General features: G+C 43.8%; 2 protein-coding genes across 3 annotated transcripts in view; one reads left to right on the top strand and one right to left on the bottom strand.

Moving 5' to 3' along the window:
- The window catches only part of MAP3K21 (mitogen-activated protein kinase kinase kinase 21), a 36,821-nt gene extending 33,014 nt beyond the window's left edge, over window positions 1-3,807 (bottom strand). The window contains exon 1 of one of the 2 annotated variants that reach the window (XM_081186205.1): window positions 2,188-3,807. In XM_081186205.1, coding sequence (XP_081042331.1) covers window positions 2,188-2,995 — 808 coding nt within the window. In that variant the 5' untranslated portion in view covers window positions 2,996-3,807. The remainder of the gene's footprint in view (window positions 1-2,187) is intronic. The other variant, XM_081186206.1, reaches the window with a different exon arrangement.
- Window positions 3,808-8,574: 4,767 nt separating this feature from the next.
- PCNX2 (pecanex 2) overlaps window positions 8,575-26,241 on the top strand; it is a 120,803-nt gene continuing 103,136 nt past the window's right edge. The window contains exons 1-8 of the mRNA XM_081186251.1: window positions 8,575-9,413; window positions 10,476-10,675; window positions 10,998-11,115; window positions 12,609-12,645; window positions 13,088-14,380; window positions 16,199-16,349; window positions 16,455-16,600; window positions 17,779-17,872. Of these exons, the coding sequence (XP_081042377.1) occupies window positions 9,261-9,413; window positions 10,476-10,675; window positions 10,998-11,115; window positions 12,609-12,645; window positions 13,088-14,380; window positions 16,199-16,349; window positions 16,455-16,600; window positions 17,779-17,872 (2,192 nt within the window). The 5' untranslated portion in view covers window positions 8,575-9,260. The remainder of the gene's footprint in view (window positions 9,414-10,475; window positions 10,676-10,997; window positions 11,116-12,608; window positions 12,646-13,087; window positions 14,381-16,198; window positions 16,350-16,454; window positions 16,601-17,778; window positions 17,873-26,241) is intronic.

Genomic DNA, 26,241 nt, shown 5'->3' with positions numbered 1-26,241 from the left:
TAAAACCAGTTTTGCAAGAGAATAAATATCTAGCTTTTTCCTTGGGTGCTTGGAGGAGTCAAATGAGGCCTTTCCACCTCTCCTGCTACCTTATTGGAACTTTCCCATAATCTCATTACGTTTAGTCATATTTCACATTTGAATGATTTTCAGCCTCATATTTATGGACCATGGCAGAGGGATGTCCATTCATGCTTAAGCTGCACACATAGAATCTGGTTTAAGAGGACTTCTTCCCATTCCATTTCTGGTAGCAATTTCCAGACTGCAGCTGGTGCACAGATCCCAAACAAGTGACAGGACACTTATATGCAGTGTGTGTACATGCATAAACATCTGCACACAAATGCAAGAAGGCACAAGCTTCTGACCTGCACACATAATTTCAAATAAGAAATAAACAACCCTTATATGCTACACAAGTGAAACAGTGGTTGTGTTCACATGTCACAGTAAACCATAGTTAACCATGATGTGCGGATAGTTCTCTCCCAGCATATGTGGGAAGATCAAGCCACGATGCCTGGCTTCATTTTACATCCAAATTGGGTCACCCTCCCCCCACCAGTTAATTCCTAGAATGACCCTGTGAAGTAGGTTAAGAGGCTGTGATTAGCCCATGGTCACCCAGTCAGCTTCATGACTGAGTGGGTATTTGAATCCTGATCTCCCATGTCCTAGTCTGATGCTCTAACCACTACACCACACTGACTTCCTAGAGTACTTCTGCTATGGGGCATCTATATAAATTAAGTAGGTAAATAAATATGGGGGAAATGTCACTTAGAGAAGGATCTGATATATTTTATTTGAAGCTTGAATTTGTTTTATTCTGGATTGTTTTATTTGATGTTTTAATATGTTGTAAACCACTCTGAGATTTTTTTCTTTAAAATACAAAGTGGTATAGAAATGAAATTAATAACGATAAATTTATTCTATTGTGGCAACTATAATGTAGGTTTAAGGTGCCATTTGGAGATTAGCTTATGTATCCAACACGGGTGGGTGCCTTAAGAAGCAGCAGCTTTATATTAAGTCAATAGGGAGGCATTGCAGAAGCTTAAGGGGACTAACATAACTACTGTAGTGTGAGTACGGGGCTGGGGGGACCTCCTTTAATACCAACGACTAGAAAATACTGGTCCAACAAAGTAAACTGGCCGTGTCGTAGCAGGAAAACATGGAAGCTTTCTTCACTCATTTTGAATTTTCAAACTATTCCACCATTGCTTATTCTACGTGTTGCAACAGGATATTTTGAGAATAAGAAATTCCCCCTCTCTTTTCCACTTGAAAAGCAATGGGATCCTTCATCCTCACAATCCACATTAATAATAATAATCGGTAGCAGCAGCAGTTTATTATTTGTACCCCACCCATCTGACGTGGTACACAAGGACAGGTAAAGACAATGAAACACTTTTTTATGGCAGTTCTGCACACTTACTGCCCTTCAAATTATGACATTAAACACCTCAGGCACCTGGAAACAATAATAAGCTATTGGTGAAGTAAGATTGCTTCCTCCCAGATTTAACAAAATGGCACCAAACAACAACAGCCCACAGATTTGAGCAGCATTACTATTTTAGATTTTCAATATTTACAAGCCAGGTAGTGTATATAAGCAATAGCCCTAGTCTAAATATAACTCCTAAAACAAACAAACAAATGCTTTTGTTGTTTTTATAATCAACAATGCTGAAACCAAAATATCAGTAGAAAAATGTCACCCAAACCCTTTTTCTTTAAGAGGCTGCTCAGGTTTTCTAAGAATGCAAACACAGCTAAAAACTGAACAGCTTGTGCATCTACAATGGTGTTGCGACAACAGAAAAGGAACAGAACTGGATTATCTTGTAACATAGAATAATTGAAAGGCAGATTCTGAATAGGAAAAGAAAAAGTACTGATTTCAAATCCCAGTACAAATGCCTCGAGTCTAACTTTTGCTTTTGAGACTTGACTCTTTTATCCAACTTGACTCAAGAGGTTAGAGCTTCATTGTGGCATTGCCAAATCCAGGTCTTACAAAAAAATTATTTCATTGCCTTCACTTAGAACACCACATTGTTTAAAAACAATGTTTCTCACAGTGCTGTTCGGGATTGCAACATTTAAAAATGGAAAGGAATTTGTAACTTGTCTCACTCAGTTTTTAAACTATTTGAACACTGTACTTACTGTTGCTTGACTTGAGGTCTCTATGAAGGATGGATACTAAGGCTTCTTCATGCAAGTAAAGCATCCCGCGAGCTATCTGCACGGCCCAGTTGACCAGTATATGAGGAGGTATCCGACGGCCCCAATGACTCCCACTGGTGGAGGGAGAGGCCCCTGACAGAGCTCTGTTGAGGGGTCCTCCCTTAGCATATTCCATGACCAGGCAGAGGTTGGGCTCCTGCAAACTTACACCATGAAGCTCAATAATGTTGGGATGTTTCAGCATGGAGAACAACTTTGCCTCCTGCCTCACACTCTCTGCCGTGGCCTTGATGTCCTCATCTGGGTCCTGCCGCGCTGCTTTCACCGCCACTTCTTGGCCCTTCCATTTTGCTTTATAAACTTTGCCAAAGCCCCCAACTCCAATGATCTCCTGCAGTTCCAGATGCTGGAAGTTAATCTCTTCTAGAGAACCCAAATGGTCTTCACCACTGACAGGATGCCCATCGCCCATAGCTTGGGCTTGGGCTTCATGCCCAGACTTTTCCAGCAATCCCAGCGGAGGATGTTGGTAGCGTCCCGGCTGGTAGGTCACATAGTTGGCTGGGAAGATACCGAGGCGGTGGCGGATTTTGCCAGCCCACCAGCCGTCATCTCCGGAGACCGCCGCATCTTTAGAGAGAACTTCCACCACTTCCCCTCGTCGCAGGCTCAGCTCATCTTCCCCGGAGGCCTCGTAGTCATAGAGCACGGTCCAGAGCGGGCAGGAGGTACGGCCAGTGGTCAACGAGGTCCCTTCAGCCGCTCCCTCGGAGCTCACCAAGGCCATGGTCAAGGCGGGGGCCCAGATCTCATCCACTTTGGCCTCAGCATTGGGAACAGTCAGGGAAGCCTCTGGAAGAAGACCATCCCCCTCAACGCTTCAACTGGGCAGGAATGTGATGGCAGAGGAAGTGGAGCAAGCTAGAAGGGAGCAGCAGAGGCATTGGAAGCGCAAGGGCAGGAAGTTGGAGTGTGGAGGTGGGCAGAGGATGGGGGGGGGAGTCAGAGAAAGGGTCATAAGGAGGAGAAAATGAATGAAAGAACTAGGTGGGGAGTGGGAGGTTTTCACAGTCCAGGAAGCCTAAGCTAGGAGGCTGTGGGGGCTCAGCGGAAGGCGCCCAAGCAAGGGAGGAAGTGGAAAGGTCTCTGGTCCACAGACTGGGGACGGGAAGCAGAGAGGTTCGGGGACAAGGCAGGCCGGAAGAAGGGAAGAGAAAGAGCGAAAAGGCTTGACCGGAAGGGCAAAAGGCGAGCGCGCTCCGGGGTCTCCCAGGGAAGGCAGGAGGGGCCAGGTGAGGAGAAGGAAGGCAAAGGGACGCGCGGGGCGGCGGCTGAAGCAACAGGTAAAGCGGCCCGCCTCCGGCAGCTAAGGCGGGAAACGGAGGTCCGGGGAGGGGGCGAGCGGCGTGGCCCCCTCAAAGCAGCAACGCCGAGAGAGGCGGGCGAGGGCGCGCGACACGGAGCGGCGAAAGAGCAACTCTCCCAGCCAAACTCCTTCTCCGACAGCGGCTGCTCCCGAGAAAAAAAAAGAAACCTCCTGGCTGGCCCCCGATTGGCTGGCCCCAGCCACGTGACGCAGGGGCCAGGTTCTGGGCGCAGGTCGGAGAGCCAAGCCGGGCAGGTGTCTGGGGCTGCTCTTGCCCTTCGCCCGGCGCAGGAGCGGCGGGAGCGAGCGGCGCGCGCGCGCGACAGAGACCAAGCAGCCTCTTCGGGAGAGGAAAGGGCGCCAGGAGGGCCGGGGGGCGGGCGGGCGGGCGCTGGAACCAGAGCGCCGGCATCAAGGCTCGCTCTTCGCCTGAAACCCGGAAGGCTGGACCTCCAGTGGATGGGGGCTGCTGAGCAAGGGCTCCCCTCGGGTGCGCGCGCGCAGGAGACGAAGAAATGGGATGGGATGGGATGGGGGGGCGCAGCAGCAGGAAACTCCTGTAAACCTATTTCATAGACTCATAGAATTGTAGAGTTGGAAGGGACCCCGAGGGTCATCTAGTCCAACCCCGTGTAATACAGGAATCCTTTGCCCAGCGTGGGGCTTGACCCACCCACGACACTGAGATAAAGGAGTTGCACGCTCTACCGACTAAGCTATCCTGCTCTGAGGAACTTCAGGGTGAAATGGACGCTCACTTTCACCCCCAAAGCCCCACTTTGCCTCCTGCCTCGACTGGAATCCTGTACTTCCTGCCTCTCCAGACTAGGGCGAGGCATCATAATACATGGTAGCTTGTTTTCAACAGCCTTGCACATGACAGGGGTCAGGATCTCTCCTATGTTGCTCTGCTGTACAGAGAGAGATGGGGGGGCGTGTTTGTATATACTTTTAAAGCACGTTCAAAGCACATTCCTTCCCTCCAACGAATTCTGGGCACTGTAGTTTATCTCCCACTAAGTTACAATCCCCAGCAATCCTGAGCAAACTACAGTGCCCAGAAAGAGAAAGAATATGCTAGAGCACTTCGTAAGCGATAGTATCCCAGGGGCATGGGCACTTTAATCGCTTTGGCCCAATTCCTGTAAGCTGCCCGTGTTTTGAGACCACTTTATACCCAGACACAATTCTAGGCAGAGCATGTTAGGCAGCACAGTCTTTGGTGGCATGAATGCCTGATCTGAAACAGAGCAAGGCTTATTTACTAGCAAACCTAGTAAAATCGCTGCCCCATATTGAGGTTGTGCCTACACCTCTGACCCGAGTACACAGAAATCTGCCGTATATTGAGTTAGAAACAAACCCCTGTGTTGCAATAAGAACTAATCACAACAATACAAACAGAACATGTAGGCTAATAGTTCATAGAAAATATATAATAAAATAATGATGTCATTCAAATTATAGGAGTAAGCCAATCAAAGTTCTTATATACAATATAACAGAGTGAGGACTGTCAAGCCGTGTGTTCAAAAGAGATGTCTAAGGACAGTCTCTCAATAGTCTTTCAAAAGTATCAACAGAAGACATCTCAAAAGTTTCAAAAGTAAAGTTTCTCAATAGTTTTTCAAAAGTTTCAGTGGAAGACGTCTCAAAAACATCAAAAGGACAGTGTCTCCGGAATGATGCTACTGTTTCATAATACCTTGGGTTACAGACACTTCAGGTTACAGGCGCTTCAGGTTACAGACTCCGCTAACCCAGAAATAGTACCTCGGGTTAAGAACTTTGCTTCAGGATAAGAACAGAAATCGCACGGTGGCGGCGGCAGCAGGAGGCCCCATTAGCTAAAGTGGTACCTCAGGTTATGAACAGTTTCAGGTTAAGAATGAAGCTCCAGAACGAATTAAGTTCTTAACCCGAGGTACCACTGTAGTCTTCATCAGCTGGAAATAAGATACAAGGCATGCAACAGATGAATGGTAACAAAACTGAGCTACCTGCATACACATTGTAAAATAAAGCAGAATATACAAAACAGAATAAAGGCACATACCCGATATTTTTCAACAGAATATGTAAGTAAGATTCATGATAAGGATCTGCGCTCACTAGATTGTGTAGCTGCTGATACTTGCTACACAATTGCATAGGACACATGAAGTAAGCCTGGAGATGCTGGGAATTGAGCCACTGACCTTTTTCATGCAAAGCAGGCGCTACAGCTTCCCCACTAATGAACCTGGAATGAAGATCAGGAAGTGGAACCACTGTCTATCTCATCTGATACTTTCTTTACCTCCTTCCCAACAATCCCTCTTTATAGCCTGAGAATTTTTTTGGAACTGTTGCGTTCAGTGGGGCTTGTTGGCATCAGGCTGTCTGGAGAGACAATGGAGTATGCCTCTGGGGGTGAAGTCAAACTGCTGTGATAACAGCACCGAAGTGATCTCTCTGGGACGCAAGCCTGCAGGAGTTGCCGGAAGGAGGCATACAAGGGGCCATTGAATCGTCTTAGGGACTCCACTCTGGATCTGTGTATTGTTTACTCCTAGGTCACTTATTGAGGTTACATTCTTCCTTGCCCAGGCCTTCATCCATTAAACAATCTATGGCCTTTTTAAAGTAGGGGGGACTTCTATTATGATGTTTTTCTGTGGTTGTTTTATTGCTTTTTATTATTATGCTATGTAAAATAATGTTTTTAATGTTGTACATCTCCCTGGGATCTTGGGATAAATTATTGATTAAATAATAATAATAATATCAGATATTTCAAATATATGTCTAGTCAGAAGTAAGTCCTATTGACTTTTTATTGCCAAGTAAGTGAGCATAAGATTGCAGCCTTAATGATGCTTCCAGGCCACTGTTGTATGTGCAAGATTTGGGGGTGCTTTGAAAAAAATATTGAATAGTAATGCCACTTTTAGGGGTGATATCTAGAAGGAACTATAGAACCATAGCATTGTTTTCAAGGAAAAAGGAAGATGTTAGGAACCTCCAGGGAAACTTCCTTGGCTTGGCAGCATTTATTTATTATTTGCATTTGCCAGTCACATAATAATAAAAAGATTTACTAAGCAACATACAATGACAGTGTAAAACAAGTTTAAAAACACAACAAATATAATAAAGCCAACCCAGCAACCATTCAGCAATAAAGCCCAAGTCAGCATAAAATAAACATATATCAGCCACTGACAGCCAGTTCAATTAACCCATCAAGAGAGCAAACGCTAAAAACGAACCACTTGCCATCAGTCTGCAGAGACTAAAATAAATTATGTATTCTCTGGAGTCCAATTCATGTAGGAGGAGCATGTTGGCAGGAAATTCTGCCAGCCACAGAGAAAATGTTCAATGCTGCCAGGTACAATTATCTTTTGAGTTCATTGAGACATTATTATCTTGAGGTTTCTTGTTAAGCTGCTTAGTACAGAGGAGCCTTGTCCTGGCCTCCAGAGTAATGCTAATAGGGAGCTGGTTGAAACTGAATGGATGCTTGAGGAGGGTGAATTAAAGCCAAAGAAGCTGCAATTCTGCTTGAACAGCAGTTCTGCTTTCAAAATGAAACCGTCTAGAATTATGACGTTCCTGCCGTCATGAATTTGGGCTTATATATATTGTATGTCTAGAGCTGTATTCAAATTGGTCCAGTAACAGCCCACTTGCAAGCAAAATGTGCAGGGCTCATTGTCCCTTAGCCCCCAAATTATCTAGTATATTTGATTCCTTCACTCCTACAACTGTCAGGTTGCAAAAGGGAAGGAGAGAGATGCCATTCCATCTGCTGGGCTGGGCGATAAACTCCATTTGTCCCCTTCCTTGAACTGTTTTTTGTTGTTGTTTAGGATTGTAAGAGGTGGGTTTTAGCACCTCTTGAGAATTTATCCAAGGTGAATTTGACTTGGGTGCATGGTCGTTTGGTCAGAAGTGGCTGTGTGAAATTTCAGACTTGCTGTCACACACTGTAAATGGGCTGGGAGTTTACATGGGCTGCCATTCCTCCCCTCTTTTTATTTATTTACTCTGATGTAGTGAAAGACAAAACTATTCTAATTTGTGATCTCTGATAATGTAAAAAAAATAAAAAAAAAAATCCATCCATGTCAGCCCACACAATGGGCAGATCCTTTTTATTTCAGCAGATGAAGATAAGTTAAAGTGATGAAAAGTGATCAAACGTTCACTATTAAATAATATTTTAGATGAATTGCTTGAAAATGTCTAGGCTGAATCTTGCAAAGTCTATGGACATTGAAAGACTGTATTTCCATAAATACTCTCATGTAATCATTGTAGTATATTATATTACACATGGTAACAGGCATTCACTACATCTGGGGAAACCAGAGGAGCAGAGGCTTGGGCAGGGGAGAGGAGAGGAGGGCATAAGTGTGTGTCTGTGGGGGTAGGGGGTGGCAAGGGGCAGAGATAGGCCATTCCAAGACCTAGGAGAGAGTTGGGATAAAAGACCATGGAGAAAGTGGGAAGGTGAAGCAGTCACATTGATGATGGGATGAAGGGAAAGAATTCTTGTGAAGATGAAAAACTAACAAGGGAAAATGTCTTAACAATAAAACTGAGCATTCCCCAAAAGTCAACACAGCAGTAAAGAAAATAGTTAAATCACTTACATATTGTGAGTTATTTTGAAAGCAGTGGTAAAAGTTGTGTGTCAAAATACATAAGCGGGAGAAGCAATAAAATAGAATTTCTATCTTCCTTTCAAAACTGTTTTTGCAGGTACTGTATATAGAAAAGTTCTCCTATCGCACCCCCTAGTGGATATATTGTGAAGCACATAAAGCTTTCTCTGGCTGGAATGCTCACGTCTGCTTTGCACTGCGTCCACAGTACACATTCAGCGCAACCTTGAGATGCTTCATAGTAAGCGTCACGCAGAGGCAAGCTTGCATTCTAAATAATATTTATCTTTTTATTTGGATAGATTCGTAAACGTATTTAGCAGAAAGAGGCCACCCTTCTCCTACTCCCGGGTCCCCAGATTCCATTGGACTTACAATCACCCACCATTCCCGGCCAGCAAGACCAATGATCAGGGACGGCAGCGCTTGCAATTCAGCCCCAGCTAAAGTTAGGGCAAAGCTACCGATCCTCATTGGGAAGAGGCGGGGGAAAGACTGCGCTAGGAATGGAGGGGTGAACGACATCGGTTGCCCCCTGGAAACTAAACTGGGGAGGAACCGAAGAAGGAAAGGCAGCGTGGCGCCCAAGAATCCTGGGAGCTGTAGTTCGCCCTCACGGAGCTCCTCTTCCCAGACCCCTTACCAAACTACAGTTCAGGGGTCTGGAGTGAAATCTTCCCAAGCGGAGAGATGGGGAGTCCAGCCATGGAGAACCGATGAGCGGCAGGAGGGTAGGACGCAGAGGAGAAAGGCAAAGGAGAAAACGGGCAGAAAGGAGCTGCGCGCCCAGCGTGGGAATCCCTCGGGCGTCTGAGCGGCCACGTCCTGGGAAAGGCGTGGTGGGCGGAGCTTCCCATCTCAGGGACCGCTGGCATAGAGGGCGCCGCGGAGCATGATGGGAAAATCCTTCTAGCATCCGGCATGGAGGTCCTGGCGGCCGGCTCCAGGCAGCATCTCGGCGGCGGTGGCGGCCGGGACCAGCACCGACCAGGAGAGTGAGGCGGCGGCGGCGGCGGCGGCTTCCGGGGTCGGCCATGGTGTCCCAAGCCGTGCAGCTGCTCCGGCAGGGCGTGTGGGCGGCGCTCACCGGAGGCTGGTACCACGATCCGGAGCAGAGCAAGTTCACCAACAGCTGCCACCTCTATTTGTGGCTTTTCCTTCTCCTGCTGCCGATGGCGATGCACCTGGTGAGGAGGGAGCCGGCGGGGAGGGAGAGGCCCAGAGCCCCGGGGACAACGTCCGAGCCAGGTTCTGTGCGGGCAGGCGGTCCCGCAGCTCCCTTCCTGCGCCCGGGATGTGGGCCCGGAGAAAGCAGGGCTTCCGCTCAACCCCGGGAAGTCCCGGTGGGCAGGTGGAGGCAGCGCGGCATGGGGAAGAGAGAGAAGGATTATGGGGATTCAGAAGGTGTCCTATGAGAAAACTCTAGGGACGATCCTTCTCCCAGCTGGTGCTCTAATAAAACTATTATCATCTGCATTTTAACAATATGCCAGTAATATATTCATCTATTATGCTCCTATATTTCCCAAGGCTTATTCTCTCTTTTGATTTTGTTCTGCTATCGAGTGTGTCGGGTGTGGGAACCTTTGGGTTGCTGGACTGCAACTCTCATAATCCCTGGACATCAGTTTTGCTTGCTGGGGCTGATGGGAGTTGTAGTTCAGCAATGTCTTGTTGGCCAAAGCTTCCCCAGCCCTGGACTAAGTGCTGAGTGGCTCTTTGGATCCTGACCAAAGTATCTGCAATTGTTGTATCTCTTGCCAGTCTGAAGAAATGCTCCATGTCTCATATCAGCCACTGAATGGTCTTAGGCAAAGTAAAATCTCATCAGCCTCATTGCTCCTCCTACATCTGTAAAATGAAAATGATTAGCAATGTTACTATACTTTACAACAGGGGTATCACACGCCATAACTGCTCCAGATGCTATTGGGACTCCAGGTCCCATCAGTCCCAGCCAGAATGGCCAGTGGCCAGTGATGATGGGAGTTGGAGTCCAACATCATCTGGAAGGCCACAGGTTATCCACCACTGCCTTACAGGGTTGTTGTAAAAATTACATTTCAAGCACTTAGGAAAAGCACCATGTAAATGCCAATAGTATTGTATAGTGGTTAGGAGAACATTAGCAGGGTTATCAATAATAATCAGTCTTGTTACAAATTTAAATTGTCACACTGCAAGTAAATGAAATCTACTGGCAAACCAATGGATCAGTTGCATTAACTCTTTGTTATTCTTATGTTTAGGCATTCCCTCCCAATGCCATCACAGCCTTTGTCTACTGTAGTTCTGTGACTGTGCTTTTCACGATCATCAAAGTGGTCAGTTATCGCCTGCATCTTATGTTTGACAAAGGAGAAGTGATTCAACAAAAGGTCTCATGGAAGGAAGGAAAGCAAAATAAAGAAGGTAGAAGAGACAATGCAGTTCGGCATATGAATCTCAGGCAAGTTTTCTTCCTCACAGTGTAAGGTTATCCTTGGTGCCCTCTGAAATAATGAGGAGGCGTACATGTAGGGAAACAAGCTTCTGCATGCAAATAATTTACTGTGAGCAAATAGGCTTCCTGCCTTTGTCAGAAAATTATGGATGGTGCCAAGCAGCTGTTTAGGAGAGGGAAGGGAGGTAGATTAATCCCAGCAGAATTACTGATTGACTGCCAATTTTCTGACAGGCTGATTTGCACATATATTTGGAACAGGACTGGTGATGGTCATTGTGAGAAAAAGTCATCCCTGAATTCTTTGTTCTTTATTGTTTTTGAATAGCAATAACATTGGGGACAGTTGTGCATTTGAAGAGCTCAAGCGTAATGGTTCAACACCAACTATCCACAGCAGTGTAAAAGTGCAGGCCATACTCTCTCATCACTCTTCAGGAGTCCTGGTTAGTAAACCTTTTTCCGCAATGTTGTTCACTCTACATATGCCACTGGGTTTCTCTGACTATCAAAAATGTACTATGGGTTTTACTGTAAAAATAGTAGCATACCATCTCCTTTGCCTAGCAAAGCAAAATGCAAGATGGGAGAAAAATACGAGGCACTACACTTACTTCTGTAAAACAAGAAAATCCTTAATAAAATATCAAATCAGAAAAAAAGATGGGATGTCATTGTGTTCCAAGGTTTGCCATCCCTGCAAGCAGCAGCTAGTGAAGCTGGGCAGGGAAATTCAGAGTGTTGTGGTGCCAGGCCATCCATTTTGTTTTACTGCTGTACACATGACAGGGAAGGGGGAATGGTGGGGCCGGTGTATTTGGTGATACTCATATACAGTAGCTCCAGTAACATCTGGTTCTGGTCATCATTACCAATGCACATTTGAAAAGATCCTGTTTTAATTACTGTGTATTAATTGAAATGCATATTTTATTTGTGGATGTCTATATTTTAATGTTTTGATGGGTTTATTTTATTCCATTATTTTAATTCTGGATGTCTCTATTAATGCTGATGTAGTAGCCTTCCAAGTGGTTTACAAGTATAGAACCCTATGTTAGCATTAAGCAGTATATGAAATAATAATAATAATCATTCAGTGGCCAAAAATGCTAAAGAAGGAGAAGGAAATTTAAAGATTCAGAATTCTTTTGTTCTCTCCCCTTGTCCCAAGATGTGATCAATGCTGAGTACTGTGATAGTGATAATGACTGTTAGTGAATGGGAGGAGAGGTGGGGGTCATTTGGGGTGAGTCCAGCACCTGCTTCCCTCTTCTGGGGCTCTAACATGTCCACTTGCTTAGTTGCAGAAGACAATAGGGGAGCTTTTTTAGTTTGCACATCTCTGTGTGAAGCAGACCCACTAGAATGTGGCAATAAAAAAATATGATGTGAGGTTTTACCCATTAAACCAGTGTGGGGGCATCCCTGGCTACATTTTCCTGTTCTGTACATGTAGATGACACCAATGTTGGCCTCAGTGGGAAGCTGACTCACATGGGTAGCAATTGTGTAGAGCTTTGAGATGGATTCATGATTCAGATACATTTCAAATAACAACAGCAACAATATTCTCCAATTTACAGGTTTCAAGTATTCAGTGAGAGTTATTAGTATGTGTTTTTAAGTATTGCTTGCTGACTCTTGACATCTGAAAGGAAAAGAAACTTTCTTAATTTGTGAAATGTACTATGAACAAAATGATTAGTTGCAATACCACCACCACATCCTTCATTGAATGTAGAGTAATCACATAGCTTACCCTGAGACATCTATGAGATATTGGGTGCAATCCTTGTATTCTGTCTTTATTATTTTTGCCATTGATTTTAAGTGGGATATAAGCTATACTTACTATGATTTGCTAAAGTACTCTGTTTTAAATTATGCACATTTTAAATATAACATGGAACACATAATCCATTTGCTTCATTTTTAGGAGCTGCCAGCCCAAGAAACGATTGAAGATCTGAAAGGTACCTTATAGATAATGTTTGTCAAAGTGATAAACAACTACCTGACATTCAAAAGACATCTTAAGGCAGCCCTGTTCAGGGAAGTTTTTAACATGTGATATTTTACTGTATTTCTGTTTTCTATGGAAGCCGCCCAGAGTGGCTGGGGAGGCCCAGCCAGATGGGCGGGGTATAAATAATAAATTATTATTATTATTGTTACTATTGTTAAAAGTGTTTCACCCCAAAAACTGTACACCTCAGAGTTTAGAGCATGTTCCTAAAATAAATGGTGGCAGTGAACTTTATATAACTTGTAAATGTTTACTTTTTATACTTTGTTTAGAGAGCATGTTCATGCCCCACTGAAAGGACTTAAAGGCTTAGTTGTGTACTGCCCCATTGATACTAGTGGGGATTTTCTGGACAGAACTTCACATGTGTTTGTGTCCCTTCTTATCAGGAGTAATGCTTCTGGAAGACCAGCCTGCCCTACCGGTTTCATCTACCTCACCCTGTGTCAAAGCAGATATTCTGTCTGCTTCTATGGCACTTATGTCAAGTTCTACTACATCAGCAATAGTGGCGAAGCCAAATGCCATGGAGACATTTATCAGCGCTGCAACCAGTGAAAAGGATGAGAAGGTGCAGCTTTCTAGTTACAGTGCAGTGGAGGATACGCCTCTTGATAAAGGTGTGGTTAAGAAATTGCCAAATCTTTCCTTGTCCCAGTATGACATTATAAAAGCTGGCATTTCCTTTGAGTCTTGGAGCACTGATAATTCAGTCATCATTTCTGAGCATCTAAGCAACCCAAAGTGTTTCCGGAGAGAAAAAGTGCTGGATGCGTCTGCTCAAGACATCACTACCACTAGTTGCCTGCAATGTAATACCGTGGCAGCCAAGGGAGTGGATGGACCTCTGGAAAGTTCCTACCTTGATGACATGAAGGTTCACCTTGACGATTCGGAGAGCGAGGTAGCTGTTGCTCTCATTGACAACTCTCTCTCTGGAGATCCGCTTACACTACACGAACCGATTAAAATTGTGATCACCATGAGTAGCACCCAGAACTCAACCACCGACCTGGATGGCTCGCGACATTTGCAAGTTTTGGGGGCTGAAATTGGATCCAGCTCAGATCCAGAGTCTGGTGTTGTCATGGCAGACCAGCAGAGTAAGCAAAGCAGTGAAATGATGAGAATCCCCGTCATCACCTTTGAACTGTCTGATGACAGCGGAGGCCAGGCTTATCAAGAAGCGAGCGAAAGTTTGAGAACGCCAGACAATTTAAACGTAGATGCCTCATCCAACCAGTGTTCGGGCTATGAATCTGGCGAACAGGACAATAATGCAAAAGAGGACGGTGACAACCCAATGGATAATCACGAAGAAGTAAGCACTTGCCCGGAGAATGCCTCTGAGAACGTAGAAGTCCTGACTTTACATTCCAAAGAAGGGCAGCAGAATTTGGGCGTACCCTCTTACAAAACGGCTCATGAGAAAAGGCATGCTCGCGTGCTCAGTGTGGACAGCGGGACTGATGTTTTTTTAAGTAAGAATTCCTCGGAGACAGTCAGTGATAAAGAGAAGCTTTTGCCAACCTCTAAATCTGACCTGGAAGCTAAAGAAGGACAGATGCCAAATGAATCTAATTTCTTGGAATTCGTCTCGCTGCTGGAATCCATTAACACCTCAAAGGCAACCGCGTCTGATGGCAAACCAGAGACTGCAAAAGATAAGCGGATAACTGGAGGTATGCTGCATGCTTTCAAAATTATGAGCCATCTCTGCACTTAAGGCATTTCTGAGCACTTGCATTAAGAGCAACTTGCCAGTCAAGGGATGGTAGCAGATAGCAATATATAGTCCAGAATGCAAAGTGTGGTGTTTTTTAAAGCTGAAAATGGAGTACCATATGCTGTTGTGTGCCATACAGAAGATTCTTAAACCACATACGAATGAGTTACACACAGAAATCCTCAGTTTGTGTAATTGATGTTTTCATTGCATGTTATGATTTGTGTTGGATATTTTACAGTTATATGTAAACTGTTTTGAAGTCCCCTGTGGTGGAAATAGATGTACAAAGTCTCTGAAACACTACATGAAATAGACAGTGCAATCCTGTGCTGCTTTGTCAAGCCACAGCCAGAGAGGTGTGTTAGCTAGTACCTTGGATAGGCTCTTATACCACAGTGTCTCCTTGTACTGGAACTTGTGCTGTGATTGCTCTGAAGTCAGCCCCACTAAGCCCTGAATAAATACGCTTACACTTACGGTGTAAGTGAAATTCAGAAAGCAAAAAAATGAGGGGGGTGTTTATTTATGTTAGCGTTGCCTGCAGGTTCTAATCATGGGTCATTTTGCCACTGACACAAATTCATGGAAGCATGAAGGAAAAGATGGCAGGTGATTTTAACCATATATATATATATATATATATATATATATATATATATATATATATATATATATTATTACTTTTACATCACTACCTATGTACATGGTGCTATATAGAAGTTTATAAACCAGGATTGGGGAAAATTTTTTCCCCCTTTCAAAAGCCATGTTACTTTTCTCTTTCCCAGCTGTTTTTCTCCCTCCTTCCCATTCACATGAAACTAATCTGAGGGTCACAGGTAACTTACCGTATTTTTCGCTCTATAGGACGCACTTTTTCCCCTTCAAAAATGAAGGGGAATGTGTGTGCGTCCTATGGAGCAAAGACACCATAGCCCCGCGACCCTCTCCCAGCTGGAGAGGTGATGCGCGGCTATGGCAGGAACCTCTACAGCCCCGTGTCACCTCTCCAGCCAGGAGAGCGCACGCGGGGCTAAAGCAGCCTCCCGCGACCCTCTCCCAGCTGGAGAGGTGACACGCAGCTATGGCAGGAGCCTCTATAGCCGCACGTCACCTCCCCAGCCGGGAGAGCGCGCGCGGGGCTAAAGCAGCCCCCCGCGACTCTCTCCCGGCTGGAGAGGTGACGCGCGGCTATGGCAGGAGCCTCTCCGCTGCGCCTTTCCGCTGCTCCCTGACCTCTTTGGGGCTGGTGGTGGGCTCCCCCCCCCGCCAGCCCCAAAGAACAGGTCGAAAGGAACCTGAAGCCTGGAGAGTGAGAGGGGTCAGTGCACACCGACCCCTCTCGCTCTCCAGGCTTCCAAGGTAGCCGCCTGAACGCACCTTAAACGGCACCTTGTTTTAGAGCGGGAAAACAAGAGGGGGAAAGTTCTCCCCCTCTCTGTGCAGCGCCTCCTGCCGCTTCACTGAAGGGGCGCTGGGCAGAGAGGGGGAGAATTTTTTTTTTCTTGTTCTCCCCCCTCTAAAACAAAGTGCGTCCTATTGTCCGGTGCCTCCTATGGTGCGAAAAATACGGTACCTGACATAAACAGATCCTTGCCCAAACCTGTTCTGAATACTATATGATTTTGAAAAATTGTCTGCCAGACTGTAGTTGTTTTCGTAGTTTGGGTGTCTCACTCCTCATCAAAAATACTCTTGCTCTCTCAAAAAGAGAAAGCATGAAAACAACACATTTCCAGTGTCTTGTATAAGTAGCCTTTCTATTTTTTAGATGGCTGCACAACAGAGAAAAAGGAAGAAACTCCAGAAATGGATAAAAACAGTGCACATGGATCTTCAAAGCAGGATAAGCCAGAGATGCAAACTCAAGACTCTGGTAGTATTAATCCAACTGCCCCAGAGCCTATCAAGTTCACTGCTCAGTAAGAAGTTTCTTCTCCTCATTGACTGTGTCTGAAATGATTCATATCAGTTGCTTACAGTGAGAATAATTAATTTCAGTGTCTCTATTTTGCTTTTGTGCCTAGTTACCAGAGCACCAGGCAAAGGCAGATCATTTACCGCGTTACTTCACAGCAAGATAGTTCCCTCTTGCAAGTCATAAGTGGGCCTGAGGCTTCTATGCAAGAAGAGATGTCTGTGGATGCAATGCATGTCTTCATAGATGAAAATGGTAAGCTCCGTAGAGAACTTAGGAGAAAGGGAGAGGTATCTATGAATAAGGTTGCTTTATTTTTTTACAAAATACATTCAATATTTATTGGATTGTAGGATAGTTATATAAGTACCTGGGCATGAGATCCACAGCCTTGTATACAGAAGGGATTCATACTCTGGGCGGATCACTTAGGTCACTGTATTCATAAGCCCCAAACATACACACAGACTCACTAAGCCAAGTGGATTCTAGAACTTGGGTCTTGTCCACACTGGAGTTTCCCAAGAGGGAATACCTACTGGTATGAATGGGAAAGACAGAAGTTGCTTCTCATATGCTATTTAAATGCAGGCAGGTGTGGGCATTCTAATTCAAATTGGGGGAAGGAAATGAATTAACAGCTGTATAACACTGAAATGTTGACAAACGCTCACTGCAAGTGGATTCCAGAGCTTCACTGACTTTGGTGGTTTCCCGGCCAAAGTCTAGATGAATTAGGGAGTAGCAGATTGAATAGAGCATCAAGGCATCACTCCTGCTTCTTCACCACAGCAGACTCCCCCTTCCTTTTTCTCAGAACCTATAATGTCTGTTGGAGTGGACAGAAGGTAGATCAGGATCTTCTGGTAGATCTCTGGATTTGAAGTACACAAGCAAAGATTTCTGTTTAATAATAACAACCACAAAATTACTTTCCTCCATCCTCCTCAATAATACTGCTAAAGTGGGGAAAGTGAAGTGGGGAAGGATTGTGACCTCCATTTTGTTCTGCTCCTCAAAACAAATTCTGGGAATAATTTATTGGATGTGTATATCATTTTCACCTAGCCCTGGTTACTGGATCTGAGCAACAAAATAGATTCCACAAGCCTGAAATTTGCCCCCCACCCCATATAAATAAAATGGGAGGAAGCTGAGTAGTGGGCAGCTGTGGTATGACTTGCATCAAAGCATGCTTGCAGCCCAGAGTGTTTAAAAGACTCTGCTGCAGCCGTGGGTCATTGTAATGAAATTCCACCTTAAAGGAGTGTACAGGTCACTGGCAAAGATACCTTAGGGCAAGATCAGTGCTTCCAGCAGGAGGATTGATCCACATGTTCCCTTCCAGTTCTCTTATTTTACAGTCTTAAAATTCAGTGTGTGAACAAATAATTACACCACTGAACTGACGGTGGCTTCTTCTTTTTTTAAAGGGGAAATTAGATCCTGTTACTTAAAGGCTGGCAGTCAAAAAGAAGGAAATATGCAAAATCCAGCACCCAACTATGATTGTATTTCTCATGCTCAGTAAGTAAACTCTTCTATTAGAATGTATTAAGCTGTTCCTTTTCACATTCTCAGGGGTTGTGAAAGAATTATGCAGTGAACAAAAAGGCAAATCTGCTTTTTAAAGCCATAGCATTTTACCCTGTATTTTTATGGTATTTTATGATTAATTGTGCTTGCATATATTGCTGTGCAGGGCCTTGACATTTTAACTGAGTGGGAGGTTTATACAAATTATTATTTATTTATAAATAAATAAATAAATAAATAAAAATGCCCTCAGGGCATTTTATGAAGACCTTAATAAAAGATAGTTCCTGTTCTCAAGATTATAATCTAAAAGACATTGAACAGAAGGGAAAGGGTTTGGGAGAAGAAGGAGAAAAGCAAGCCCAGGCACTTGTTATTTTTGGTTTGTGGTACAGTGGTACCTCTGCTTATGAGCACCTCTGGTTACGTATCCTTCGGGATATGCATGCGGCAAGAAGTGCTCTACACATGTGCAGAACAGGCACCTCCAGTTGCGAAAACCTCGGGATCCTACTGGAGCTCCAGAACAGATCTCATCCGCAACCAGAGGTACAACTGTATTGTATATATAGGAGGAGTAAAAAAAGAAAGAACTGCATTTCATGATAAAGGTATATTCCAGTAGCTGTTTTCAGTTTTGCAGAACTGTATATTGGGAATATCATTTTTAGGAAATGAATGTAGAACATGGGGAGCCACATTACACCAAAGTAGGCAATTGGTCTGTCACTCTCAATACTGTCTATATTGTAGCCTATGTTTCCTGGAAAAATGGATGAATAGTTAAACCAGCTTTAACAAAGTAGACTTAAAACATGACTGTTTAAAGTGGTATGTTTGAATTTTTGAAACTTTCCCAAAAGAAGCTCAACAACTTTCCTTGCCTGATTCCCACCCCCCAAAAGAAAATATGGCAACCCTACAGTGTATTTGGATCCTCAGTGATAATAATGTCTCCTCATCAGCACACATGGTTTATTCAGTTATATATGTTAAATGCCTTTTCTATTCATATTGACTGAGAGGAGGGATGGGTCTTGCAGCATTCATTGTATGGAGGAATTGCAGGGCAAAAGAACCTGTTTCATAAGAACGTGAGAAGAGTCTTGCTGGGTCAAACCAAAGGCCTCCTTAGTATAGCTTCCTGTTCTTGCAGTGATCAACCAGATGTCTATGGGAAGCCAAGAAGTAGGACATGGAGACAGCAACTCTCTCCCAACTCATGTTCCTCAGCAATTGGTATTCAGAGGCATATTGCCTCTGACTGTGATGTGGTTATGTAGAAAAATTTTCCACCAGCCTTTGCTCTGATAATTGGCTGGAGAAAATAATGCAGATTAGGTATATGAATTGAACAGCACCATCTTGTGTTTCCATAAATAATTATGCTCCTGCCAGTTCCTCACTCTTTTATTTGTTACACCCTCTTGATTTTCACCTGTCATTACAGGATGAAAATGACATATTTCAGGGCTATTTCTAGTTCCCTCAGTCTAGACAGAAGACATGTGGCCTCCTTGCTTACTTCCATGCAGGGCTGGCCTTAGACACATTTGTACCAGGTCACGCATAGACTGGGGTTGTGGCCACGCAAGCCAGAGGGAGGAAAAACTACTTTTATGATGGGACTGTTTAACTTCGCAAAAAATATATATTCTGCTGGCTTTATGTGTATGTCTGCCAGAAGTGAGAAAACTTGAGGCTGCTTTTCTGTCATGTTTGTATTCTGCCTTCCCTTGAAAGCAACTCAGGGTTGTGTAACTGTTATAGGGTGACTATTAAGATGCTGCTGTTATTGTCATTACTACTACATAATGATTTATTTCTATGCTGCCCTTCCTCCCTGGGAGCCTGCAGCAGCCAACAAGATGGAAAAATGCCTTGCATACAGTAATAAACAACATCCTAAAATACATAAATATATGAAATATTTAAAATCAGAAAAACATACAAAAGTGATACCAAACTGTTGAAATCCCCACCAACGTTCATGTCTCCATAGGCCAGGCAAACAACAAGTATTCACATTGTTAATTTGTGCAAACATACTCATTGGGTAAATCAGATGAAAAGCCATTATTTAAATTGCAGGGGCAGCACATCCTGTTTTGTCATGTGACGTGAAACTGCCCTGCCCTGCCGCTGCTGCTCCCCCCCCCCCCAGCTAAGTGCTCCCTCCTACTCTGCCACTGCTGCACACCAAGCCACATCCACCACTAGTGGATTGGTGCCATATTCAGACAAGACCTTGCCAATTTTGGGTGAGATCTCATGGGGCAGGCAGGGCACTCACAGGCATGCAGCCTAGGGGGCTTCTGCCTCACCTTGCCTAATGGCTGGGCCAGCTCTGGTGAAATGCTCCCATAGCAGCTCAAAGTGGATGAGGATTTTCATTTGGATCAAGGGGTGTTCTGGTAGAAAAAACTTGTCAAAGGTCATAAAAAGTCAGTGTGATTATAATGGAAGAGGATAGACTGTTGTGCCATTACTTTCACTGCTTTTCAGTCTAACCTACCGCATTTTGTTGTTGTGAGGACAAAATGAGATAATCTTATGCATGCCATCCTGTCTCCTTGGAAAGAGGATGGGATACAAATGGGAGATAGCCGCAGCCATCTTGTCATTCTGTCTCCTGCTACCACAGCGGCCACATAGATGCATCTGATAATTCACAAGCAGGTCATGATGGACGCAGCTATTCTATGTTGTCGATCGGTGATATATGATAATCTGCTGGTGCTGCCTCTGACAGTGACAGCAATTGTACTTGAGCTTTCTTTACCAGGCAGACCTCCCGGTCTCTTCTTTTTTGCACACTTGCAGTCCTTACTTTGACTGGCCTTGTGACAACTTTATAATGTAAATTTTCCCATCATGCAGAGATAATTCATTTGAAAGCCTCGTGATTAATTTGTCGTGTTTGTTTTGAGGGCACGTTACTCTTTCCGGTAGAAGTCAAAGCCTACAGGCTACAAAGAATTAATTGCTGCAAAGAGAGATTGTCTGCAAGTGGCTAGGAGGAAGGTTAATTTTAAAACACTCTGCTAAAGCAAGTTCTTAAATACTGCAAAATACAAGTGTGTCTGGCCTCAGGCATGTGGAAGAGTTTCAGTCTAGTTGCTCTGTGCACTTGATTTGGATCCATTCCCCAAAGTAACTAGCTGAAGAATGCTCTGTACTGTACAAAGGCATCTGTCTGAATACCTTAACGGTATCAGAGATCTCCTGGGCAATTACATCCATATCTGACAGTTTTCAACATCACAATGCTCTCCAAACTCTCTGCAAATGTACTCTGCACTCCAGGCTTTTTTGCTGGAACAGAAGCAGACATTATTGTAAAGTTCTTTAGCACTGAATGGCATCAAAAAAGCAGGCTTCGTTTCTCCCCAGCTACCAAGGTGATTTTAAATGACAGGGACATCCTTCAATTCTAGCAGTAAGCCGCCGATCCTTATTACTGATGCAGAGCGGATGCTGGCATTTGACAGGTTTCCACTGCTACGCAGCCACACACATTTTCACCAATACACAGTGAAACTCTGTGGGATTATGGGACATGGAGGTTTAATTATTAACGGCCAGCTAGGTGCCTCCAGGAGACGTTCATTCACAGCATTTTTATTCTTAAAATACACTTCTACACTGCAATCCAATGCAGATACATTTCACTAATTTAATCAGGGTTTATTCCCAAAAAAGCATATACCGAATTATAGCTTCAGTACCTTTGACTGTTGCTTAAAATGCCTGTTCCTATGATGTAAAAAAAAGGTAAAGGACCCCTGGATGGTCAAGCCCAGTCAAAGGCAACTATGGGGTTGTGACGCTCATCTTGCTTCAGTCCGAGGGAGCCGGAGTTTGTCCACAGTTTTTCTGGGTCATGTGGCCAGCAGGACTAAATCACTTCTGGTGCAACGGGACACCGAAACCAGAACAGCGCACGGAAACGCCATTTACCTTCCCATCGGAGCAGTATCTATTTATCTACTTGCATTTCGTGCTTTCAAACTGCTAGGTTGGCAGGAGCCAGGACAGAGCAACAGGAGCTCACCCCGTTGCGTGGATTTGAACCAGTGATCTTCTGATCAGCAAAGCCCAAGGGGCTGTTGTCTAAACCATCTTTTCCTATGATGTATCTGATCCAAAACTAGAGAGGAAGTAGGTGGAGCACATACAGCTCTGGGAGAGCAGGGACCACACATCTATCTCCAGTGTCGAGAAACTTTCCATGCACACAAAGGAGATGCTTGCTCAGAATGTTTCCTGCATTTGAAACAAATGGGGAAGGTACTGTGTCATTCTTTGTGTTTACTGGAACTGGAATTACAAATGGGCCAGAAGAGAACCCAGCCTAGCTTTCCACTTGATTTGTGGAAATGACCAGCCAACATCTTAGCCCTGCTCAGATCTGTAGATCTAGTTGCTTTTAAAGACACAGTAGATGTTGCTGGGCTTTTTTTTTTTAAAAAAAAAAAACAAATTAGGAACCCTAACTATAACTGCTGTTTTTTAATAGATACCCTCTAGACACAGGAAACTCATGTCATTGGTTGTGCTACAAATGAGTCCTCAGTGAAAGTTCAGCATAGAAAACTGGCTTATACCAAGTGACAGCAGTGTTTCATCTTTTCCAGCAGCTCTCCAGGGTTCCAAACAGGAATCTTTTTCCATCCTTACCTGGAGAATCCAGGGATTGAACCTTCTGCATTCAAGCACGTGTACCAGCCCAGAGCTACATCATGATGAAATCTAAGCTGTGACATAAGACTATTTTATGTTGGATATCTCCTTATGTTGTAGGAAAGCTCCTTTTAGGCTTAGCATTTAAAGCTTCAGAGCTCTTCTAAAAACTCTTTCATTATTACTATGATAAACAGCCAGTTTTTCTTCCTCATTTGTGATCAGCCAGTCTTCCTTTCTGGCTTAGTACTTTCATGTGTCTCTTAGTATGGAAGTAAAAAATTCAGACAGCATTTATTCAAAAGTATTTGCTTAGAAACGATAAAGTAAAAAGAGTCTCCTTTCTGTAGTTAGTCTATCATGCCAAGATGATTTGAACTGTATCCATTCTCTTCCCCTGCCCCCATGCAAATCAAAAAACATATAATATATCCTATGTGGGATGTTCAGAGAAGGAGAAAAATGTTGCAGTTAGGTTTCATTGGCACTTGTTAATGTACTCAACAGCTGGCAATTTAGATCATGCCATAGAAGTCTACAGAAAAGGAAGAAAAGGAATGGGGGAAGCATTGCCACATGGTGGCAGCAAATGTCTTTCAAGGAGTGACTATCTCTGTAGAGATCTAAACTCAGGTGCATCATTTAGATTAGAAGGTCATAAGGGAGGGACATCAATCTTCTGAAGAAACAGGAGGGATCTCTCGAAAAAACAGAATGGCAAGAATTGTTATCATCTTCCTAATCTTCATCTATCTTTTGAAGTATTTTTCAGAGAGTGCTAGTAAAGGTGATTGATATTATTTGGGGTACAATCCTGAACAATTGCAGTTAACAAAGATACGATTTAACAGCACTTGGAGATATGTGTGTCTGTATATATAAAATTTATTTACACCCCACCTTTCCCCCTAAAAAGACTCAGATAAAAATAAGAACTGTTTAAAACATGGGGAAAACAATCATTAAATTAAAACTGCACACAATTCTCACTACCCAAACTTTTGTCATATGAAAATTCACTTATCCAAACACAACAAATTAGTCCACAAACCTTGCTGTACACACTTGCAGATGCAGATATCCAAACAGCTGGACCTGCAATTAGTACTGTAAACAAATAAGCAGCCTTAACCAAGCCTTACTGAAAAAATTCCTTCCAGTAGCACCTTAAAGACCAACTAAGTTAGTTCTTGGTATGAGCTTTCGTGTGCATGCACACTTCTTCAGATACACTTTAAGGTGCTACTGGAAGGAATTTTTTTATTTTGACTATGGCAGACCAACACGGCTACCTATCTGCAACTCAAGCCTTACTGTTTTGTGTTTTGCTGCTTCGCAGCAGCCATTTCACCAGAAACCATGGGGTGGGGGGGTGGGGGGAGAGATAAGATAAATAAGAGAGCATTTTTTCCTTCCTTGTTTGCCATCTGCAGAGTTTCAGGGGTTTTCCTTGGGTTTTCCCAGGTTTTTTCATCATTTTATGGTCCAAATCCCATGACTAGAAATGCATTAGAAATTAGAATAAGTGACTTGTTATGGGAATGTTCGCCAAATGATTTGCTGAGAACGCGTTGTGTATAGATAGTAAGATCTGTGTTTATATACATATTTTTAAAAATCTATAAAAATCATAGCAGGCATATGCGAGTCCCATGTTAAGGGAGGCATCTCCCCACAAGATGGGATACCTCATTTCAGATGATGGGTGCCACCCTCAGATTTTATATGTTTCTATTTAAAATGGTTGTTGTTGTTGTTATATCTGCTGTCCAATTAATCTGGGATCGGCACCTTTAAAAATCAATCCAAACACTTTAAAAAAATCAATTGAGTGAACAGACTAGTTCACTAAAGATTGGCTTCATGGTCTTGTGCAACAAGTGTCAACAGCACATTATTTTTACACTACTAACTGAATTATTAACTAAGCAGGTTTTTAACTGGCAGGACAGTCCAGTGCATGTCTGCTCAGAAGGAAGTCACATTGAATTCATTGGGGCTTAACTCTCAGCTAAGTTTGCAGCCTGAATGCTGAAAATTCCATGTTCCTGTTCCATTTGCAGCCTAATTAAGAGTTGGTAGAGATTTCTAGTACCCAGCTGCATATGGTTCCTTGGAATTAAGCCGCATTGGTGCTTTAGACCCTAGCAAGTGTGTTTGGAATGGTAGCCTTAAAAAATTGTTTCTCCATTTCAGTAGAATGCCTTGTGCATGCTGCTTTTTCCCCTGTGTCTGAGGCCCTCAGTACTTGGATTAAAATACCAGTTGACACAGGTTTAGTTGTTTTGGTTCAAGCTGCATTCCCTGAAGCAACAGGATTTCCTGTGTACTGGTTATAGATACTCATGATGTACCTATAATGCAACAGATGCACTAGATTGCTTTCCTTACAAAATTAAGCTATGTACAAAATCACACCGTAAATGAATTAATTTCTAGAGTGTCAGTAGAGGGCACTGTATACCTTTTGCATAGGTCATGCATACATAACATGCCTGTCAAGTAGATTGGTAGTTGCTAATTTACCTTTCGAAATGCATTCATTATTCCATTGCAGATATTAATTGTCTGTGGTAGCTATTTACATAACACAACAGATTTTTAGAAATATCAAACCTCTTTTTCAAGATCCTACATTTATGGTGTTATTTTTTGGGGTGCATTTTTTACTTACTATTTTATTATATATTTATATTTTAAATACTTATAAAACACTAACACAGTGTCTAGACTTCTTATTGTTTATGCACTGTAATCTGAGGTGGCACTTTAAAAAATAAAGTCAAGTGTGTGAATATTATAGCATTTGGGCTGAAGCGGCTTTAAACAACACAGGAGTGAAAAAAAGGAACATGCCAAAGCTAAGTTGAGCAAGAAAAGAAGCAGAGGGAATGTGGCGCACCTCCATGATAGAGAATGTGCCTGGTGGATTGGGCATTCAGTGATTAGCAGAAACACATTCACCAAGTGGAGATCGAAAGGTAAAGGGTAAAGGGACCGCTGACCATTAGGTCCAGTTGTGGCCGACTCTGGGGTTGCGGCACTCATCTCGCTTTGTTGGCTGAGGGAGCCGGCGTACAGCTTCCAGGTCATGTGGCCAGCATAACTAAGCCGCTTCTGGCGAACCAGAGCAGTGCACAGAAACACCGTTTTACCTTCCCGCCGGAGCGGTACCTATTTATCTACTTGCACTTTGATGTGCTTTCAAACTGCTAGGTTGGCAGGAGCAGGGACCGAACAACGGGAGCTCACCCCATCACGGGGATTCAAACCGCCGACCTTCTGATCAGCAAGTCCTAGGCTCTGTGGTTTAATCCACAGCGCCACCAAGTGGAGTTCTAGTGCAAGTTAAAGATTAATGTCATGGATGGGGTGGATGCAGAGGAGCGTCTGGAGGCACCAGCCAAGGAACCCCCAAAGGAACTGCCAGAGATTGAAGGGTCTGAGCCAGGGTGGGATGACAATGAGTGGTCAGAGGTGGAAGGAGCAGACTGTCGGTGGTGGAAGCTGAAGAGGTAGCAGAGTTTAGTGAACAGGAAGAGAATATGGCAGAGCACCGTTCAGATGCCAAGACAGAAGCGGGGACTGGAGAGGAGTGAGGCCAGGAGGCAGAGAGGCTGGTTGCGGAAGATGCAGTCTCCCTCTCCTGCTGTGACCAGCTCTCCTCCTCCCAGCCT

This window comes from Podarcis bocagei (genome assembly GCF_964188305.1).
Source record: "Podarcis bocagei genome assembly, chromosome: 3".
NCBI classification, from domain to species: domain Eukaryota; kingdom Metazoa; phylum Chordata; class Lepidosauria; order Squamata; family Lacertidae; genus Podarcis; species Podarcis bocagei.
Note: the sequence above shows the minus strand (reverse complement) of the source record. Positions and strands in the feature narration are given on the sequence as shown.